At 37.8% G+C, this 16,914-nt stretch overlaps 1 protein-coding gene across 8 annotated transcripts in view; it reads right to left on the bottom strand.

Moving 5' to 3' along the window:
• The window catches only part of szt2 (SZT2, KICSTOR complex subunit), a 182,570-nt gene that overhangs the window by 37,423 nt on the left and 128,233 nt on the right, over positions 1–16,914 (bottom strand). For 5 of the 8 annotated variants that reach the window (XM_023339641.1, XM_023339646.1, XM_023339642.1 and 2 more), the window contains 11 exons: positions 15,422–15,540; positions 15,125–15,289; positions 13,050–13,134; positions 10,914–11,093; positions 8,948–9,139; positions 8,425–8,621; positions 8,094–8,260; positions 6,204–6,301; positions 5,930–6,062; positions 3,758–3,885; positions 2,100–2,147 (listed from right to left, as the gene is read on the bottom strand). In XM_023339641.1, coding sequence (XP_023195409.1) covers positions 2,100–2,147; positions 3,758–3,885; positions 5,930–6,062; positions 6,204–6,301; positions 8,094–8,260; positions 8,425–8,621; positions 8,948–9,139; positions 10,914–11,093; positions 13,050–13,134; positions 15,125–15,289; positions 15,422–15,540 — 1,512 coding nt within the window. The remainder of the gene's footprint in view (positions 1–2,099; positions 2,148–3,757; positions 3,886–5,929; positions 6,063–6,203; positions 6,302–8,093; positions 8,261–8,424; positions 8,622–8,947; positions 9,140–10,913; positions 11,094–13,049; positions 13,135–15,124; positions 15,290–15,421; positions 15,541–16,914) is intronic. The other 3 variants (XM_023339644.1, XM_023339643.1, XM_023339645.1) reach the window with 3 other exon arrangements.

Raw genomic sequence — 16,914 nt, 5'->3', positions numbered from 1 at the left:
ACCATTTCAGGTGACGACCTCTTGAAGCTCATCAAGAAAATGCAGAGTGTGTGCAAAGCAGTAATCACAGCAAAAGGTTGCTACTTTGAAGAAACTAGAATATAAAGGGTATTTTCAGTTGTTTTACACTTTTTTGTTTAGTGCATATTTCCACATGTGTTATTCATAGTTTTGATGCCTTCAGTGTGAATCTACAATGTCAATAGTCATGAAAATGAAGGAAACTCATTGAATAAAAAGGTGTGTCCAAACTTTTGGTCTGTACTGTGTATATATATATATATATAGTGCCTTGTGAAATAACTTTTTAACCTTTCGCCACTTTTCAGGCTTCAAACATAAATATCTAAAATGTTTATTATTTTGTGAAGAATCAACACAAGTGGCATACAATCGTGAGGTGGAACGAAATTTATTGGACATTTTAAACTTTTTTAAATAACAAACTGGAAAGTGGGGCAATATTACTTTACTTTCAGTGCAGCAAACTCCTTCCAGAAGTTCAGTGAGGATCTCTGAATGATCCAATGTTGTCCTAAATGACTGATGATGATAATTAGAATCCACCTGTGTATAATCAAGTCCCCTATAAATGCACCTGCTCTGTGATCGTCTCAGGTTTGTGTTTAAAGCGCAGAGAGCATCATGAAGACCAAGGAACACCAGGCAGGTCCGATACTGTTGTGGAGAAGTTTAAAGCTGGATTTGGATAACAAAAGATTTCCCAAGATTTAAACATCTCAAGGAGCACTGAGCAAGCGATCATATTGAAATGGAAGGAGTATCGGACCAAATCCACCAAGACCCAGCCGTCCCTCTAAACTTTCATCTTGAACAAGGAGAAGAAAGATCAAGAGATGCAGCCAAGAGGCCCATGATCACTCTGGATGAACTGCAGAGATCTACAGCTGAGGTGGGAGAGTCTGTCCATAGGACAACAATCTGCGGTACACAGCACAAATCTGGTCTTTATGAAAGAGCAACAAGAAGAAAGCCATTTCTCAAAGATATCCATAAAAAGTCTCATTTAAAGTTTGCCACAAGCCACCTGGAAGACACAGCAAACATGTGGAAGAAGTTGCTCTGGTCAGATGAAACAAAAATCAAACATTTTGGCCACAATGCAAAGCGATACATTTGGCGTAAAAGCAACACACTTCATCAGCCTGAACACACCATCACCACTGTCAAACATGCTGGTGGCAGAATCATTGTTTGGGCCTGCTTTTCTTCAGCAGGGAAAGAGAAGATGGTTAAAAATGGATGGGAAGATAAATGGAGCCGAATACAGAACCATACTGGAAGAAAACCTGTTGCAGTCTGCAAAAGACGTGAGACTGGGACAGAGATTTACCTTCCAACAAGACAATGGTCATAAACATAAAGCAAAATCTACAATGAAATGGTTCACAAATAAACGTATCCAGGTGTTAGAATGGCCAAGTCAAAGTCCAGACCTGAATCCAAATGAGAATTTGTGGAAAGAGCTGAAAACTGCTGTTCACAAGCGTTCTCCATCCAACCTCACTGAGCTCCAGCTGGTTTAAAAGGAGGAATGGGCAAGAATTTCAGTCTCTTGATGTGCAAAATTGATAGAGAGAAAACCAAGTGACTTGTAGCTGTAATCGCAGCAAAAGGTGGAGCTACAAAATAGTAACGCAAGGGGCCGAATAATATTGCACACCACACTTTGCAGTTTTTTATTTGTTAAAATAGTTTAAAATATCCAATAAATTTTGTTCCACCTCATGGTTGTGTCCCACTTGTTGTTGATTCTTTACAAAATAATAAAAATTTTAGATCTTTATGTTTGAAGCCTGAAAAGCAACAAAAGGTTGATAAGTTTAAGGGGGCCGAATACTCTCGCATGGCACTATATATATATATATAACATAATATATATATAATTTTTTAGGCAGATTTATGTACAGAAAAAGGTTAAACTAAAATTTCATGCCTGAAGCAAAAAGGTTAATTTGAAGACAGCTCATTTGTTGTTGAATTCTGTGACAGATTATATATTGTACCATTTATTAAAGAAAAATATTCTTTTAAAAATTGACCAGCATTATTGTTATTAAGCTAAGAGCCAAACTTACGTGTGAACCTATTTAGCCCTGTGGAGCTTTCCTCATCTGAACTGTCTTCTGCAGCCAAACAGATGGTACAAACAGCAAGGCAAGGTGGACAGTGAAACACAGCTCAACATATAATGATGTAAGCAAATGTTTGTAAAATAACACACGAGTGTTAGACAGCTGGCTTTGACAGAAAAACACAGCATCAGAGAGCAGGAGTAAGTACAGGATATTCAAAAGCTTTGGCACAAAACATGGCTTTGCGCTTTCACACTACACAGACGGCTAAAACAACAATATACTTCAGAAAGAAAGTCATTTAAATTTATGCAGAAATTTACAAGACTCAGCTCCTTATGAAATTTGGTAACTTCCTTTTTGGTCTGACATTTTCATTAGGGAAACACATTTTTTCACACAGTAATTATTACATGAAATCAAAAGGGTTTATTTTATTTACTGTTTGGCTGGCTGTTAAATCCAGAATTCTCCTTTTCACATCTGATTCTTCCATAAGTTCCTAACAGATCACTTTGCTCTCAGACTGCAGGTTTACTGCTGGTTTCTAGAATATCAAAAAGTAGAATGGTAGGCAGATTGTTTAGTTATCAGGCTCCTCTCCTATGGAACCAGCTCCCAGTCGTAGTCTGTGAGACCAACACTTTTAGGACTAGGGTCAAAACCTTTCTTTTTAATGTTATAGTTAGACTGCCTTAGGTTATCCTGAGCTTTTTCTGTAGTTATGCTACAACAGGATAAGGCTACTGTAGGACAAACTGACCACTTTTTCTCATTTTCTTCTACTATTCTTCAATTTGAATTTTTTGCTGTCGTTTTAACTGTTAGCTTTTTGTTCTCTCGACTTATTTTTCTCTCCGTAGTCTCTACACCTGGGTTAGCTTTCCGTGATTCCTTCTTGGAGAAGGGGATTGGCTGAGACAATTCTCCTATCAACCAATTGTTTTGCCTCTCCTGCTCTTAACTTTTTCATTTTATGAACATCTAAAATAATCCCACATGCTTTCTGCTCTCTCTTCTCAAATCCCCAGTTGGTTGTGGAAATGGCCACTTGTACCGAGCCAGGATCTGCTGGAGGTTTCTCCCAGTTAAATGGGAGTTTTTCTTCTCCACTGTCACTTCATGCATGATTTGTATGAGGAATTGCTGTAAAGTCACAACACAAGCAATTGTCATTATGTGCTTGTCCAGAAGAAGTGAATGCTGCAAGTCAGTGGCTTGATGCAATCTACTCCATTTTCTTAACTACTTTGAATACTGTACTGTTTCATAACTAGGATCAATTGTAAAATATATGAATGAATTGAAATAATTATTTGTAAAGTGCCTTGAGACAACATTGTTGTGAATTGACACTATATAAATAAGCTGAATTGCATTGAACTGAGGAGGTCATTCAGTCATTGGATTAAGGTAAGTTAAACTAAGGGTACATCTAAACTCCTGAACCTTGAGGTCTGGATTTGAAGATGCCTGCTATAATGTTGAAAATCTGTCATGCATTGTCTGCATCAGACAGCATATGGCTATTGAATTGAAGTGGAAGTTAAGTTGTTCAAGTAGTGCCTGTGATAAACCTCACATTGCTAAGGGTGCCGGCAGTTCCATATGTCACACAAGATGTCTGTTTTTTACACTGATAAATTCCAGCAGGTGGGTACCTTGCTCTGTGCAACAGTGCCACTGGTAGAAATTTCGCCCAATGAGAATGAAACTTCTTTTAGCGTCAGGAGGGTGGCTGCGGTGCTGGACAAGAGGGAATGGAAAAAACACATCTCCTCTGGGGCAGCTGTAAAAGGGTTGAAATACAGAGACAAACATTTATGTGATATTTGAAACTGAGTGACATGTAAAATAAAATACTGCAGAATATAATGTAAATTTATTTTTGTGATGTTTCATTGTCTCAGATGTAATTAATTAAATTAAAACTCTATTGAAAATAACAGAAAAGGTTTGTATTTGTGTTAATCCCTCAAAAGAGTAAGAAAAAGAATTTAGCATAGAGGTCTTGTCAAATGTTTGTATTAGCCAACATTTCTTTTCTTTTTTTTCACAAGGCAGAAGGACTATAAGGATGCTGATTTGCATTTAGGCAGTGCACTGCATGAATTTAGGCTGTTAAACTCCAAAAACTGATGTACTAAAAATCCCATTTGAGGAGCAGCTGAACTCTAACCCTTTGTGGTTCTTTGCAAAATATGGTTAACAAGAACAAGGAATGTCTAAAGGCTGAATTTTCACAGAGAGCAAAACAACTTCAGGACAACATAGACCTAGAGGTAAGTATTGTGTTAAGAAGAATTGAACAAATGAAGGCTATACTGGACTGGGCTTGTGAGAAGGCCAGTACCAGATTTGAACCTGATCTGGTCGTGATTATCCCCAGATTACTCTGTTCAAAGGGGGAAGATATTCCAGCCCTGGTGAATGAGTGAGACTGTAATAGGAGCTGTTTCGAGGCAGTGCCAGTGTTGTTGCAGATAAGAGGATCAAGGATAGAGGAAGATGCCCCAGTATGATTAAACTGGAATTCAGCTCTGCCAGGAAAATATTAGCTTTATACGGAAAAAACAGCTTCTTAGAAGCAATGTTAAGTATGGACATGTTCACATTCGCTTGACAAAGAGGCATACTGAATGGTTTATTGAGCTAAACTTTAAATCTTTATTGGATCAACTGCCCTTTGGCTATTAGTTTTGCATCACGGGAAATAGCAAAGTGACCAAGGGTAGGCTGGAGGTGGTGAGGTCTGTGGAAGAGCTGACAGTGACAACAGAGACTGGTCATTGTTGTCTGAGGAGGGAAGTTCTCCAGCTTAGACTTTATTTTATACTCCATACACTCTACCACACTGGAATATAAATGGATGGGCTTAAATGAACTAGGAGCTCCGACAGTTAATATTGATGAGTTTTAATTCAGACTTTATTTCACTTAATGAGATTCACCTAGCCGGAAAAAACATAATCGAATTTGGTGGTTACACCTGGTTTGGACATAACAGAAAGACACATTAGATCCAAAAAAGGTTCCGGAAAAACTTGGCCCAACCATTTCCCAAAAAGCATGTTTTATCATATTTTCATCATCTTTGCATATTAATTTTAAAGTTATTTCCTCTCATCAGAAGTTAAGAGGATCTTCAGCATGTAATTCATGGCTTTGCCAGAATCTACAAATTCCTTACCCACCAGTCTAAGATTAATACAAAGCGGAGCTGGGAATTGGAGGAATTCAGGGGTCTCTGTAAATGCTGCTCTGGTTCTGGCTATAATCGTCGTGGAATTGGAAAAATGCTCTAGCATTTTCCCAATTCTCCATTGAATTGAAGAGGGGTATGGCTGCACGCATGGCGCAGTATCTCCACACACTCCTTAAGCTTAACGTTCATGACCCGTGACCTGGCACTCATTTTCCCTTTTGCTCAAATTCCATTGTGAGTAGTCAATCACAGTTTCTCTCAAGCTGGGGAAATTGGGCTAGTAGTTGAGAAATGTGTTTCAGGGACATCGAGGATTCTGATATGGTACTTTTTCATTTGTCCTTCCATATCCTTGCATTTTTCTTTCAATTTCACCAAATCCTTCTTCAAATGGCTCACAGTGCTCTGCAGTAAAGTCACCTCATTGGGCCAGGCAGGTAGTAAGCTTATAATTCTGCTTAAGGTTATTTTTTTAGCTTAAACTTCTAATCAAAAGGTGTTAAACTTCCCAGCTCTAGCAATCAAAACAGTCTATGACAAAAACTACTTTTAAAACTAGAGCACCAAATCCCATTAGTATTATGCTAATGCTGATTCAGAATGCAACAGTTTGGAGGAAACTACTGACCTCATCCTTTCAAATGATTTCACTGTTGTATCACTGGCCAAAGAACTGACCAAATTGTCAATCTCTGTCAAAATGGAAGGCAGCAGGAAGTTGGATGCAATTTCAGTTGTGCAATGTTGGATGGAGGGACAGCCTTTTCACCAGCAGTTGTCATGCATTTTTAAAAAGAGAAACAGGAAGAGCTATGATGGGTCATTGAACAGAAAACTGTCATTGTCACATACATGTCTGAAATTTCTTTTGATTTAGTGCTGGCACACAGACAGAAACTCACCAAGTCTGGCCATAAACGTGATCCATGACTGGCAAGTATCTTGGTAGACAGGATGTAAAGTGCCTGCATCTCCCTCCTCCAACTGAGACACCTGCCTCCTAAACAAACAGAACAAGACCTTGTTTATTTAAAAAAATATTTTCAAGGTTTCCACAAGGCCAGTCAAACAATAAACAATTTTAATCTCACTAAGACAAGGTTTCTGTTGTGTCAATAGCAGGAAAAATAATTTCAAGGATCTTCCTATGCTCTGAGTGCCACAGCCCCATGTAGGAGGGAGGTGGAGAGTGAAGCTGTTTTCAGAGATAAGAAACGGGATATTAGCCCCATAGATAAACAGCAGGAACAGAGAAGGAAATTATGTTCAAGCTTCAGAATAGAGGACATCCAAAGTGTACAGAAACTTGTGTAATTTATTGTGCATTGAAAATTAATGGCATTAAAAGAATGTGAATTAATGCAGGATCAATGCATTGAATTTAACAAACCTACTTGTTACACATGATTCAAGCTCATGTGCTGATTACTGGAAACCACATTCAACCAGAAGTGACAATTTCAATTGGACCAAGTAGTTACATATTATGTTTTTAATAAAACAAAGATTTTCTTTCCTCACTGTCTGACATTAAATCTGTTTTATTTTTTCAAAGTCAGAAGTTTAAATACACTAAAACTAATATGTCTATATATAATCTGGGAAAGCCCACATGATGATGTCATGTGGGCTTTGTAAACATTTGATTTGAAACTTTTGAATTTTAAGGCATAAACATATGTTTTGTCAAAAGGAATGGGCAAAACGTTTAACATACTGCTGTGAGAAGTTTGTAAAAGAACCCGCAAAACAACTTAGCCAGGTCATAGAGTAAAACAATTCAACAAAATACCATGACTGGCAAATTAATGTAAACTTTAGAGTTTGAACAATTTAAACTAAAATATTTACATCACAGAAATTTTTTTTCTGTCTTATTTACAGCAAGTAAACATTTGATTTAAACTGTATTACATGTTTCCAAAGTAACTAAGAATTATAATAGTTTATTTACCACAACTGAAAGAGTCTGTGACATGATAAAACATTTCATTCTGTGTGCAAAAAACTTTTAATGATAATATTTTTAATATAGAATATTTTTCACAGACTGTTATAATACCACAGGATTGAAGTGTCTGAATTTTCATCTTTAGTAACTGAGGCAAATAGTTAGTTTAGTTAAATAATAGGGGAAAATCAAAACTTTAACAACTAAGGCTAAGTACACAGAACGGGACGAAACTGTGAGAAATTTCAGCAAAGACTTGAGTGATTTATCTGTGGTTTTGCCAGAAGAAGCTGGATGGAGTGATGAAGGAGAGGGAGCTGGTTCTAATAAAGGACTGCAACCCAATTTATTTGAGCCATATTGTTCAGGAAGCAACAATGATTTTTTTTCTGTGGACTTGCATTGTTGCTTTGGATCATTTGGGTGAAATGTAAATGTAAGATCTTTTTAAAAGCATAAATTTGTGTTTTGTATTTAAGAATTTGAAGAAGTGAAGCTGCTATTTTGTATTTGTGAAAGACTGAAAAAAATTACATTTACAAAACTCTTATAGGATCTTTCTCTGCAACTTCAACTTCTCAGTTACATGACACAAATACCTTTGCACCAAATGTACCTTCATATCTGACCACCAGATATCCAGTTGGCACAGCACAGAGCTAATTTTAGAAGTATTTTGAAACCGCTATTTTTCTGTGGAACTAAAGACAAAACTGTCACATCGTGGTTTAACTGTCCGTAGGCAAAGCCCTTGTTTTGCAAAAGCTTTACTTTGTGGGCCCTAAAGGTTGAAGCCTAAAATATGACATGAAGACTTTATCAGAAGTTTCAGCCACACCACCTTTGAGCTTGCTCAAGCTCCACAGCCACAGCTCTCTCCTGACTCCACTGCTGCTTTACGTTCTCCGTCTTGTGTCTTCGCCGTGCTGCTCTGCCCTCTTCTCCCTTTTCTTGAACAATGTCATCAGTTGTCTTGGGGCTCCCAAGCTCTGCTGAGTCGGGTTTACTCTTATGTAAGAAAAAGATTAGCTCTGTTTACAGATAGACTATACAAATTAGTATAGTAGTTTCGAGCCCGAAAGTACTAACTAAATAAGTTTATAGTGAAGAATCCATGTAGTTATTGAAAGAACAGCTCTGTAATAAAAGTCTTTGATGTTTGACAAACTAACCAAAATATCCCAAAAGCTCCGGCGTGAGATTTTATTAGGAGTAGTAGATTCTGGTGTGCTGGTCCCCATCAGCGGGTTGACACCTGCTGAATGGATTAAGGTGATTGGAGAAGGGCCGCTTTTAAAGATCCGTGAGCCACTACGTTGCCTGGGGCTGTCCTTCTTTTCTTTCACCTCAGACAAATATGTCCCTTGTCCTGAAAACAGATTTCACAATAATACAAAGTCAAACAAAAGTTTGTGGACATTTGCTAATCCTAGAAACCAATAAATCAGTTCATTCTAAACAAGTTTTTTCCGTGATAAAACTGGCAAGCAACATTTATTCCTTTCTGCAAGCTGTAAAATGCAAAGGTGTCATATTAATTTGTGATGCCTCTATGAAAAGTCAGAAGGAATCTCAGGATATGTGATGGTTTTACATAATACTTATTACTGCACACTGCAGAAAAGTTTGCAGGATTTAAATTTTGTGGTAGGCATTTAGAATAATGTTAACTAATATTTTTCAAGACAGTGTTACCTTTAGTTCCTTCTCTCTGACCTCTGTCTGAGCTTTCTGTGGCACCAAGACAAAGAGGATTTCGCAAGACTCTAAGTTCCATGATAGCATCACAGAGTGCATGGCGCAGCGCCCCTTGTAGTTTATCACTCAGCTGTATGGGGCTGATGTTCCCTTGTTCCCAAATATCAAAACGCACGTTTAGTTGGGCTGCTGAAAGAGATCAAACAGAAATACGGTAAATGACTTTCAAATAAATAAAGCAAAAATCTGAGTATTATAAAAATAACTAGAAAATTCCAGAAGAAAGTTTAAGGAGGCCTGTGGCTTTCTGCGTGTCATTCGAACCTGGTTCAGTGGCTCTGTTGCCAAGTTAGGTCCTTGCTCTGTGTGGTGCACCTAAAAATGTCACTACATTATTTTGGTTGTTTTCTAATTTTGAAATACTTTCATATACACTTTATTCTATTTTTATTAAATGCAAACAAATTATCTTTTGTTTGCATTTTGGCATATTAATCTAAACCTCATATTAATTCTTGAGGTTGGGATGGGAGCAGTAGTTGCGTAGCGGAACCTTTGTTTGGGGGGAGTTGCTTCCGGGTTGGTTTTGGGCCGGACTTTTCTGTTTGCCTCAGACGCAATCTGGACGCTGATGGCAGCGCTTCGGTCGTCATTGCTAAATCCTGTTTTATTCTTCTACAGGGTAGTACACAGTGAAAGCACACCAAAACTACTCTGTAATATGTTAACCTCTTATTTGACCAGTAGATACCACTGTGTTACGTTTCTATGCACCATTTTGCTAATAATTGAGAGTTCTAACACCCAAGAGTTAGATTGGCAGGATGCCTTCCTGAGCTGGGGAAGTCCTGCGGGGCTAGGTGATTAGAAGACCGTGATGTCTTACTAACTCCAGGTGTTAGGAGTTTTATTTTGCGTTTATTTGGATAATATTCAGTGCATGTTGCTTGTTGATTCATAAAGTAGCTCAGAGCATGAGAATAAAGTGAGTCCAGTCAAAGTTAATGGTAGAGAAACTATTCTTTGTTCATGATGTGTAAGAATTCAGAGGTTAAAATTGGAACAATGCCATGTTAAATTTTAGATATATTTGTAAGTCTTATAATTTTATTTTTGATCATTCTTAAGCTAAAATCAGAGTATATTTTGATGTTTATGCCAGTTAACATGCAGTTAAATGCAGTAAAGATTTAAAACAGCAAATGGGAAAATGATCTAAATTTTTCCACTGCTGTCGCAAAAAAAGCGGGCTGCCTTTACTAAAGTGAAGAAAGTGTTCCATTCCCGCCCTGCTGTTAAGTTAGCCCTTTTCTACCCAGCCGTATTACAGATAACTTTGCCAAACGGACAGGTTCAATGGTTCAATGCAGCTTCCTGTGCTCTCTACGAAGTCAAGAAGACTTCGCAGAGAAGAATCTGAAAAATGTGGTGTCTCCATAATGTTTCTAGGGCTGGATCTGTATTCCCAGAGATTCTACCTAATGCTACTGCATCTTTAAAATGTTAGAAGAGGGGTAGCCATATTTACTTTTTTCAAGACATGGTAACTCTTCGATGACTTCTATTTTCCATTTATTTATTTGTCTTTTTTTTTTTAATTACCATCAATTTATTTATTTTTAAAAAAATCATCTCATTTTATTCATTTATGTGTTATTTATTTATTTGTAATTTATTTAATTTTTCTTTTTTCTCAATAGGTCTCTTTTCTCTGTAGTATTATTAAGATGCATCTTATTGTTGCATCACTAGTTATATTCCACAAGGAGGGGTCTGCTTTTTATTTAGCCTACAGACTTCTCCAATTACCTTTGAAGGCCTTTCTATTATAATGAAAATTGTTTATATGTACAATGTAATGAGAGTTATATGTACAATTTGTTAAAAACCAAATAAAGTTTGGGAATAAAAAACGACATCCCAGAGCTCTATCCTAACATAAGCCAATCTGTGTGTCTATTACCTGAACTTTGGTTTATGTTGATGGCTTCTGCTTTAATTACAGTTGTCAGCTCCTCAAAATGTTCTGGGTGAAGAGGGATGGAGCAGGGCTCATATTTTAGAATAGAGGGACAGTCATGAGATGCAACCCCAAAGGGGCAACCTTGAGCATCTACAAATGAAAGAGCAATGCAGGCAATGCCTGAAAGACAAGACAGAAAAATGGCATTATTAATTACTTTATTAATAAAGATACTGTATATAATGTATGCATAATGTATGCACAATAAAACATATTTCAGGAATAGAGCTGGATTGTTTATGGCAGTGTTTCCCAACATTGGTTCTGATGGCTCACTGCCCTGCATGTTTTAGTTATTTCCTTGTTTCAGCCCAGCTGATTTCAATTGATGATTGATTAACAGGTGTTTGTTGAACTGCAATTAGTTGAATCAGGCAGATTAAAGCAGGGAAACCTCTAAAACATGGAGGACAGTGGGCCTTGAGGACCAGGGTTGGGAAACACTGGTTTATGGAATATAATAAGAATAGAATAAAATTTACTTTATTGATCCCCAAGGGGAAATTGCTTATTAGTTGACAGGCTACTCCACCCAATATGTTAAATATTAATAATGCAAATATAACCATAAGAGATCTAATTTATTAAATACATAAGAGTGATGAAAGTAATTCAATATGACTGAATATAAATAAATATCCATGCATATATGTTGATCTATAAACAACCTACAAATGAATGCAGAGAAAAAAAGATTTAAGTTACTCATAGTTGGTTATTGTAAAGTCTAATGGCTACAGGCAGAAATGACTTTCTGTGTCACTCTGTGGTTCACTTGGTAAAATGAGTCTCTGGCTGAAGGTGCTCCTGTATCCAGCCACCACGCCATGAAGTAGATGAGATTTGTTGTCCAAAATGACCTGCATCTTGGACGGGATCCTTCTCTCTGACAGAGACTAGCTCCACTCCTATGACATCCCTAGTCCTGTGGATTAGTTTTCACAACCATCTCTATAAACCCTAGAGATGGTTGTGTGTGAAAATCCCAGTAGATCAGCAGTTTCTGAAATACTCAATCCAGTCCGTCTGGCACCAACCACCATGCCACGTTCAAAGTCACTTAAATCACCTTTTTTCTCCATTCTGATGCTCGGTTTGAACTGCAGCAGATCGTCTTGGCCACGTCTACATGCCTAAATGCATGGAGTAGCTGTCATGTGAAATACTGATTCGACATTTGCGTAAATGAGCAGTTGGACAGGTGTACCTAATAAAGTAGCCAGTGAGTGGATAATGCTTATATATTTTGAAGACATTCTAAATATATTTTAAATGTAATTCATTCATAAAAATGATAAACTTAAGATACACTAACCAAGCACATTTATATTACACAAATGCTTTACACTTTAAGTATAAAAAATATACTTTACGTTGTTTCAAAAAAGCATCTGACAGTAAACTTGGCACACTTCAAATTGTGAATTTCTACAATTTAATTACAATTAAAATACATAAAGCACAAAATTAGTTGTTAAAAAAATAACATGCTTCAAGTTAAATAATCCTTAACTTATTTAAAATAAGTTAAATAATCAGTATACTGATAATTAATCTAGCTTCAAGTATGCTAACATTTTATATACTTAGACTATTTTTCACAAGGGTGGGGAAACAAACCCAGCAGAAACGTATTTCATCAAACTGATGGAATTTTATATTAAAGCAAGATTATATGTACCGCACTTGTCTGACATTAACGGCAGAAGAAAAAAATCAAATAATTATGTTCACTGGAGTTCACTCAAGGGCTAGGGTCCCACATGTTTGTTCCCATTACACATCTCAAAAATGCCATCTGGTCCCAACATCCCTAGGCAAAAAGCAGGCTGAATATGGTCTGCTGCTATTTGCAGTTTTGAAATATAAAATGAGGCCCCACATACTAACCAACCATATTATTAACACTGTGTTAATAATGTTTCTTCTGGTAAATGCTCTTAGACCATAATTTTTTATTTTTATGTATTTGTTTATTTTAGTTTTTACTATCCAAAGTTTTTTAGACCTTGGATATTACAGAGAAAGACAAAAACTCATGATGATACTGTAAGTTAAGACTTAGGATGTTGTTACCTTTGCCTCCTGTTCCCTGCCCTCCAGGTTTATTGTAGAGGTAGATATCAGAGTCAGCCAAGTCAGTGCTCAAATGAAAGTAATGCTGATAACAGAAAAAAGGAAAAGAAATTACAACCTTCAGGCTTCACCCAAAAATGCTTTTCCAACACAATGACAGCTTATAGACATGTATGCATGTGCTCAGATTTCTGAGTTAATTGCTCAATCCCAAAACAGACACTTAGTACAACTATATACACTCACTGGCCACTTTATTAGGTGCCTCCAGAACTGCCTTAATCCTTCATGGCATAGATTCAACAAGGTACTAGAAACATTCCTCAGAGACTCTGGTCCATGTTGACATGATAGCATCCTGCAGTTGCTGCAGATTTGTCAGCTGCACATCCATGATGTGAATCTCTCATTCCATCACATCCCAAAGGTTCTCTGTTGGATTGAGATCTGGTGACTGTTGAGGCCATTTGAGTTCAATGAACTCATTGTCGTGTTCAAGAAACCAGTCTGAGACGATTCACGCTTTATGACATGGCGCGTTATCCTGCTGGAAGTAGCCATCCAGATGGTGATAAAGGGATGGACATAGATGACCGTGTCCATCCCTTTATGACTGGTCATAAAGGGATGGACACGGTCAGCAACAATACTCAGGTAGGCTGTGGCGTTGACACAATGCTCAATTGGTACTAATGGGCCCAAAGTGTGCCAGGAAAATATCATCCACACCATTGTACCACCACCACCAGCCTGAACCGTTGATACATTCAGGATGGATCCATGCTTTCATCTTGTTACCAAATTCTGACCCTACCATATAAATGTCGCAGCAGAAATCGAGACTCATCAGACCAGACAACATTTTCCAATCTTCTATTGTCCAGTTTTGGAGAGCCTATGTGAATTGTAGCCTCAGTTTCCTGTTCTTAGCTGAACGGAGTGGCACCTGGTGTGGTCTTCTGCTGCTGTAGCCCATCTGCCTCAAGGTTTGGCATGTTGTGTGTTCAGAGAAGCTCTTCTGCATACCTCAGTTGTGGTTATTTGAGTTCCTGTTGCCGTTCAACTCAAATCAGTTCTCCTCCGACCTCTGGCGTCAACAAGGCATTTGCACCCACAGAACTGACGCTCACTGGATATTTTCTCTTTTTCAGACCATTCTCTATAAACCCTGGAGATGGTTGTGCGTGAAAATCCCAGTAGATCTGTCAGGAATGGAGTTTTTGAGGTAAAGGATGAACCAAAACGTACACGGCGATGTGGCATCTTGCTTTTATTTTTCATCAGTCAGCAACAACGAGCAGTTCCAAACTCGAGTTAAGACACAGGCACAAAGTAAACACAGACAAGAATCCCGCGCCAAACAAGGACACAACTCAAACTTAAATACTATGGAGAACAGGTGAGGGGAATAACTAATTAGCGGACACGGGTGATACACAAGGGCTAAATTAACAGGGAGCACTGGAGATTACTTTGTTCAAAATAAACCCTGACATCTGTCAGGAAGTCCACAAGAAAACAAAAGAAAAACCCCTCAAAATACTGACATCATGACAAGATCAGCAGTTTCTGACATACTCAGACCAGCACGTCTGGCACCAACAACCATGCCGCATTCAAACTCACTTAAATCAGCTTTTGTCTCCATTCTGATGCTCGGTTTGGACTGCAGCAGATCGTCTTGGCTATGTCTACATGCCTAAATGCATGGAGTTGCTGCCATGTGATTGGGTGATTCGACAGTTGGACAGGCGTACCTAATAAAGTGGCCAGCGACCGTAAATTCAATTATTTTTTAAGACAGGCATTTGTCATTTACACTGTCAATTTTTACAACAATTTCCTTTTTTTGTCCAGTTCTATATATTTTGAAAAATATGAATTGTTAAAAAAGATCCGCAGTGCTGCAAGATAACCTCTTTATGCATCTTGAGGATTCACTTTTTTGCATTGAAAAGTCATATTGCCTGTCCTTACTAATTTTCTAACCTTCATGCTCTTTATTCTTTCTGTTATGGACAGTCCAGAAAATAGGACAGGAGTTAGGGCACACAATTTTACATGGTGCAGTGTACCTTGAAATGGTGTACAGAAATGTTGTCAGTGTACTTCGGTATATGCAGGAAGATAAGCAGGTTCTGTCTGAGGTAGTGAGCCAGTGTGGGCAGCCAGGGAAGGCAATACGTTGGAAGATTGAAGGTCATAATTCCAGTGGGAGGAGATCCTGTTGGCTGGATAAACTAACCAGACAACATTTGGAAATATTTAATTCATTATTTGATTGCCTCTGTGCAAAACAGACATTGCATTTGAAATAATGTGAAATGTTTTTTGTGTAATAGAAATACTAGGACACAGAAAAGCCAGACTACCTCCACATCAGCAGGAGTCAGCTTGCAGTTCCTAACAAGCATAACTGTTATGATGTCCAAGGTGGTTTCATCCAGGCGCTTCCGAAGCACCTTGACCAGTTCATCTGTGATTTCTGGACCTACACAAGAGATAAAAGAATGAATTACAATTGAAAACATATATCCATATAAACCTTGAGACCTCACAGTTGACAAGTGGCTCCAACAGTTGTCTGATGAAACAATGGAATCTTTTACACAATCTCTACCTTACAGGGTTTCCCCCAGTGTATCATAAGCCTGGCGGCCCGCCATGCTTTACTAGGCCCCCCACCAGGCTAAGCCAGAAATGTTTTTTTTTTTTATAAAACCAGATTACAAGTGTCTCTGTCACTCTGAGCGTTTTAGTGGCGGAGCAGATTTATTCCTAAAAGACATGTTTATAGAAGATAGGTTTATAGAAGATGCATTTAAAGCTGAGAGAGCGAACGTTGCTGAAGTTTACCTCAGTGTGCATCGCTCGCGCCTCCCTTGACTACCTTCAAACTAGACACAGGCTGACCTGTATGGCTATTTACATCAACCCCCTGTGAGGAATCATGTTTTTTTTGGAGAACACTAAAGGTAAGAGTTTAAAACCCACTGCACCTACAGCTTTCGCGCTCGCCTCATAGTCACGCATCACACTGGTTTAATACTACTTCTTTATTATTTTTAATATTTTTCTGGTTATACGATGCATCAAACCATATCAAAATCTTTGTCTACTAAGTCAGCCAGAGTTAATAAGCGTGGCCGTGTGGGGATCTGAAAAATTCGTCCCTTAAAGTTTGGCAACCAAAACAGTTTCTGTGGCGCTTATTAAAACCTCAACAGACACGAAATGGAAGATGTACAAAAGCCACATTAGCAGCATTAAATTAAATCTCCCATTTGTTGTGCATCTCTGCGCACAGTGCAGTTGATTTAACTCATCATGCAGGGTCGGTCCCTTGAGCAGAATTTGACTTAATGGCCCCTCATGCTGCTAAAAACATCAGCACCTCTAACAGCTTCTGTGTTAAATTTAGTGAAATATGGGAGATAGGGAGTAGTTTAATTGGTGAACCTAAAAATCAATAAGTCACAATTACAACTTAGTAATTTGTATTTGTGAACAAACAGAGCTCAAACTCAAAGATTAAACTCACAGCATCAGATTGTTGCTATGGTAACAAAACATCTAACTATAAATATTGTTCTTTGAACTTTTACAAAGTAAACTTACCAGCTCCTTTAAATCTTACATTTAAATGTTAAACTATTTAAAATCTTTTAAGTTATGTATGCTGAAACCATTAAATCAAATTTAGCAGCATTGATCATCTCAATAAACAAATATTACATTTATGTATCTGTGGTTTGTGTTAAAATATTAGCATTTATGGGCTCCTGAAGCCCTGGGGGGCCTGATGGAGCCACTGACTTAATTTGGATTAAACAGAAGTGCAAATATTTAATATTCATTTAAATGG

Source organism: Xiphophorus maculatus, chromosome 9 (assembly GCF_002775205.1).
Source record: "Xiphophorus maculatus strain JP 163 A chromosome 9, X_maculatus-5.0-male, whole genome shotgun sequence".
Taxonomy (NCBI): domain Eukaryota; kingdom Metazoa; phylum Chordata; class Actinopteri; order Cyprinodontiformes; family Poeciliidae; genus Xiphophorus; species Xiphophorus maculatus.
This window is presented reverse-complemented; position numbering and strand designations above follow the sequence as displayed.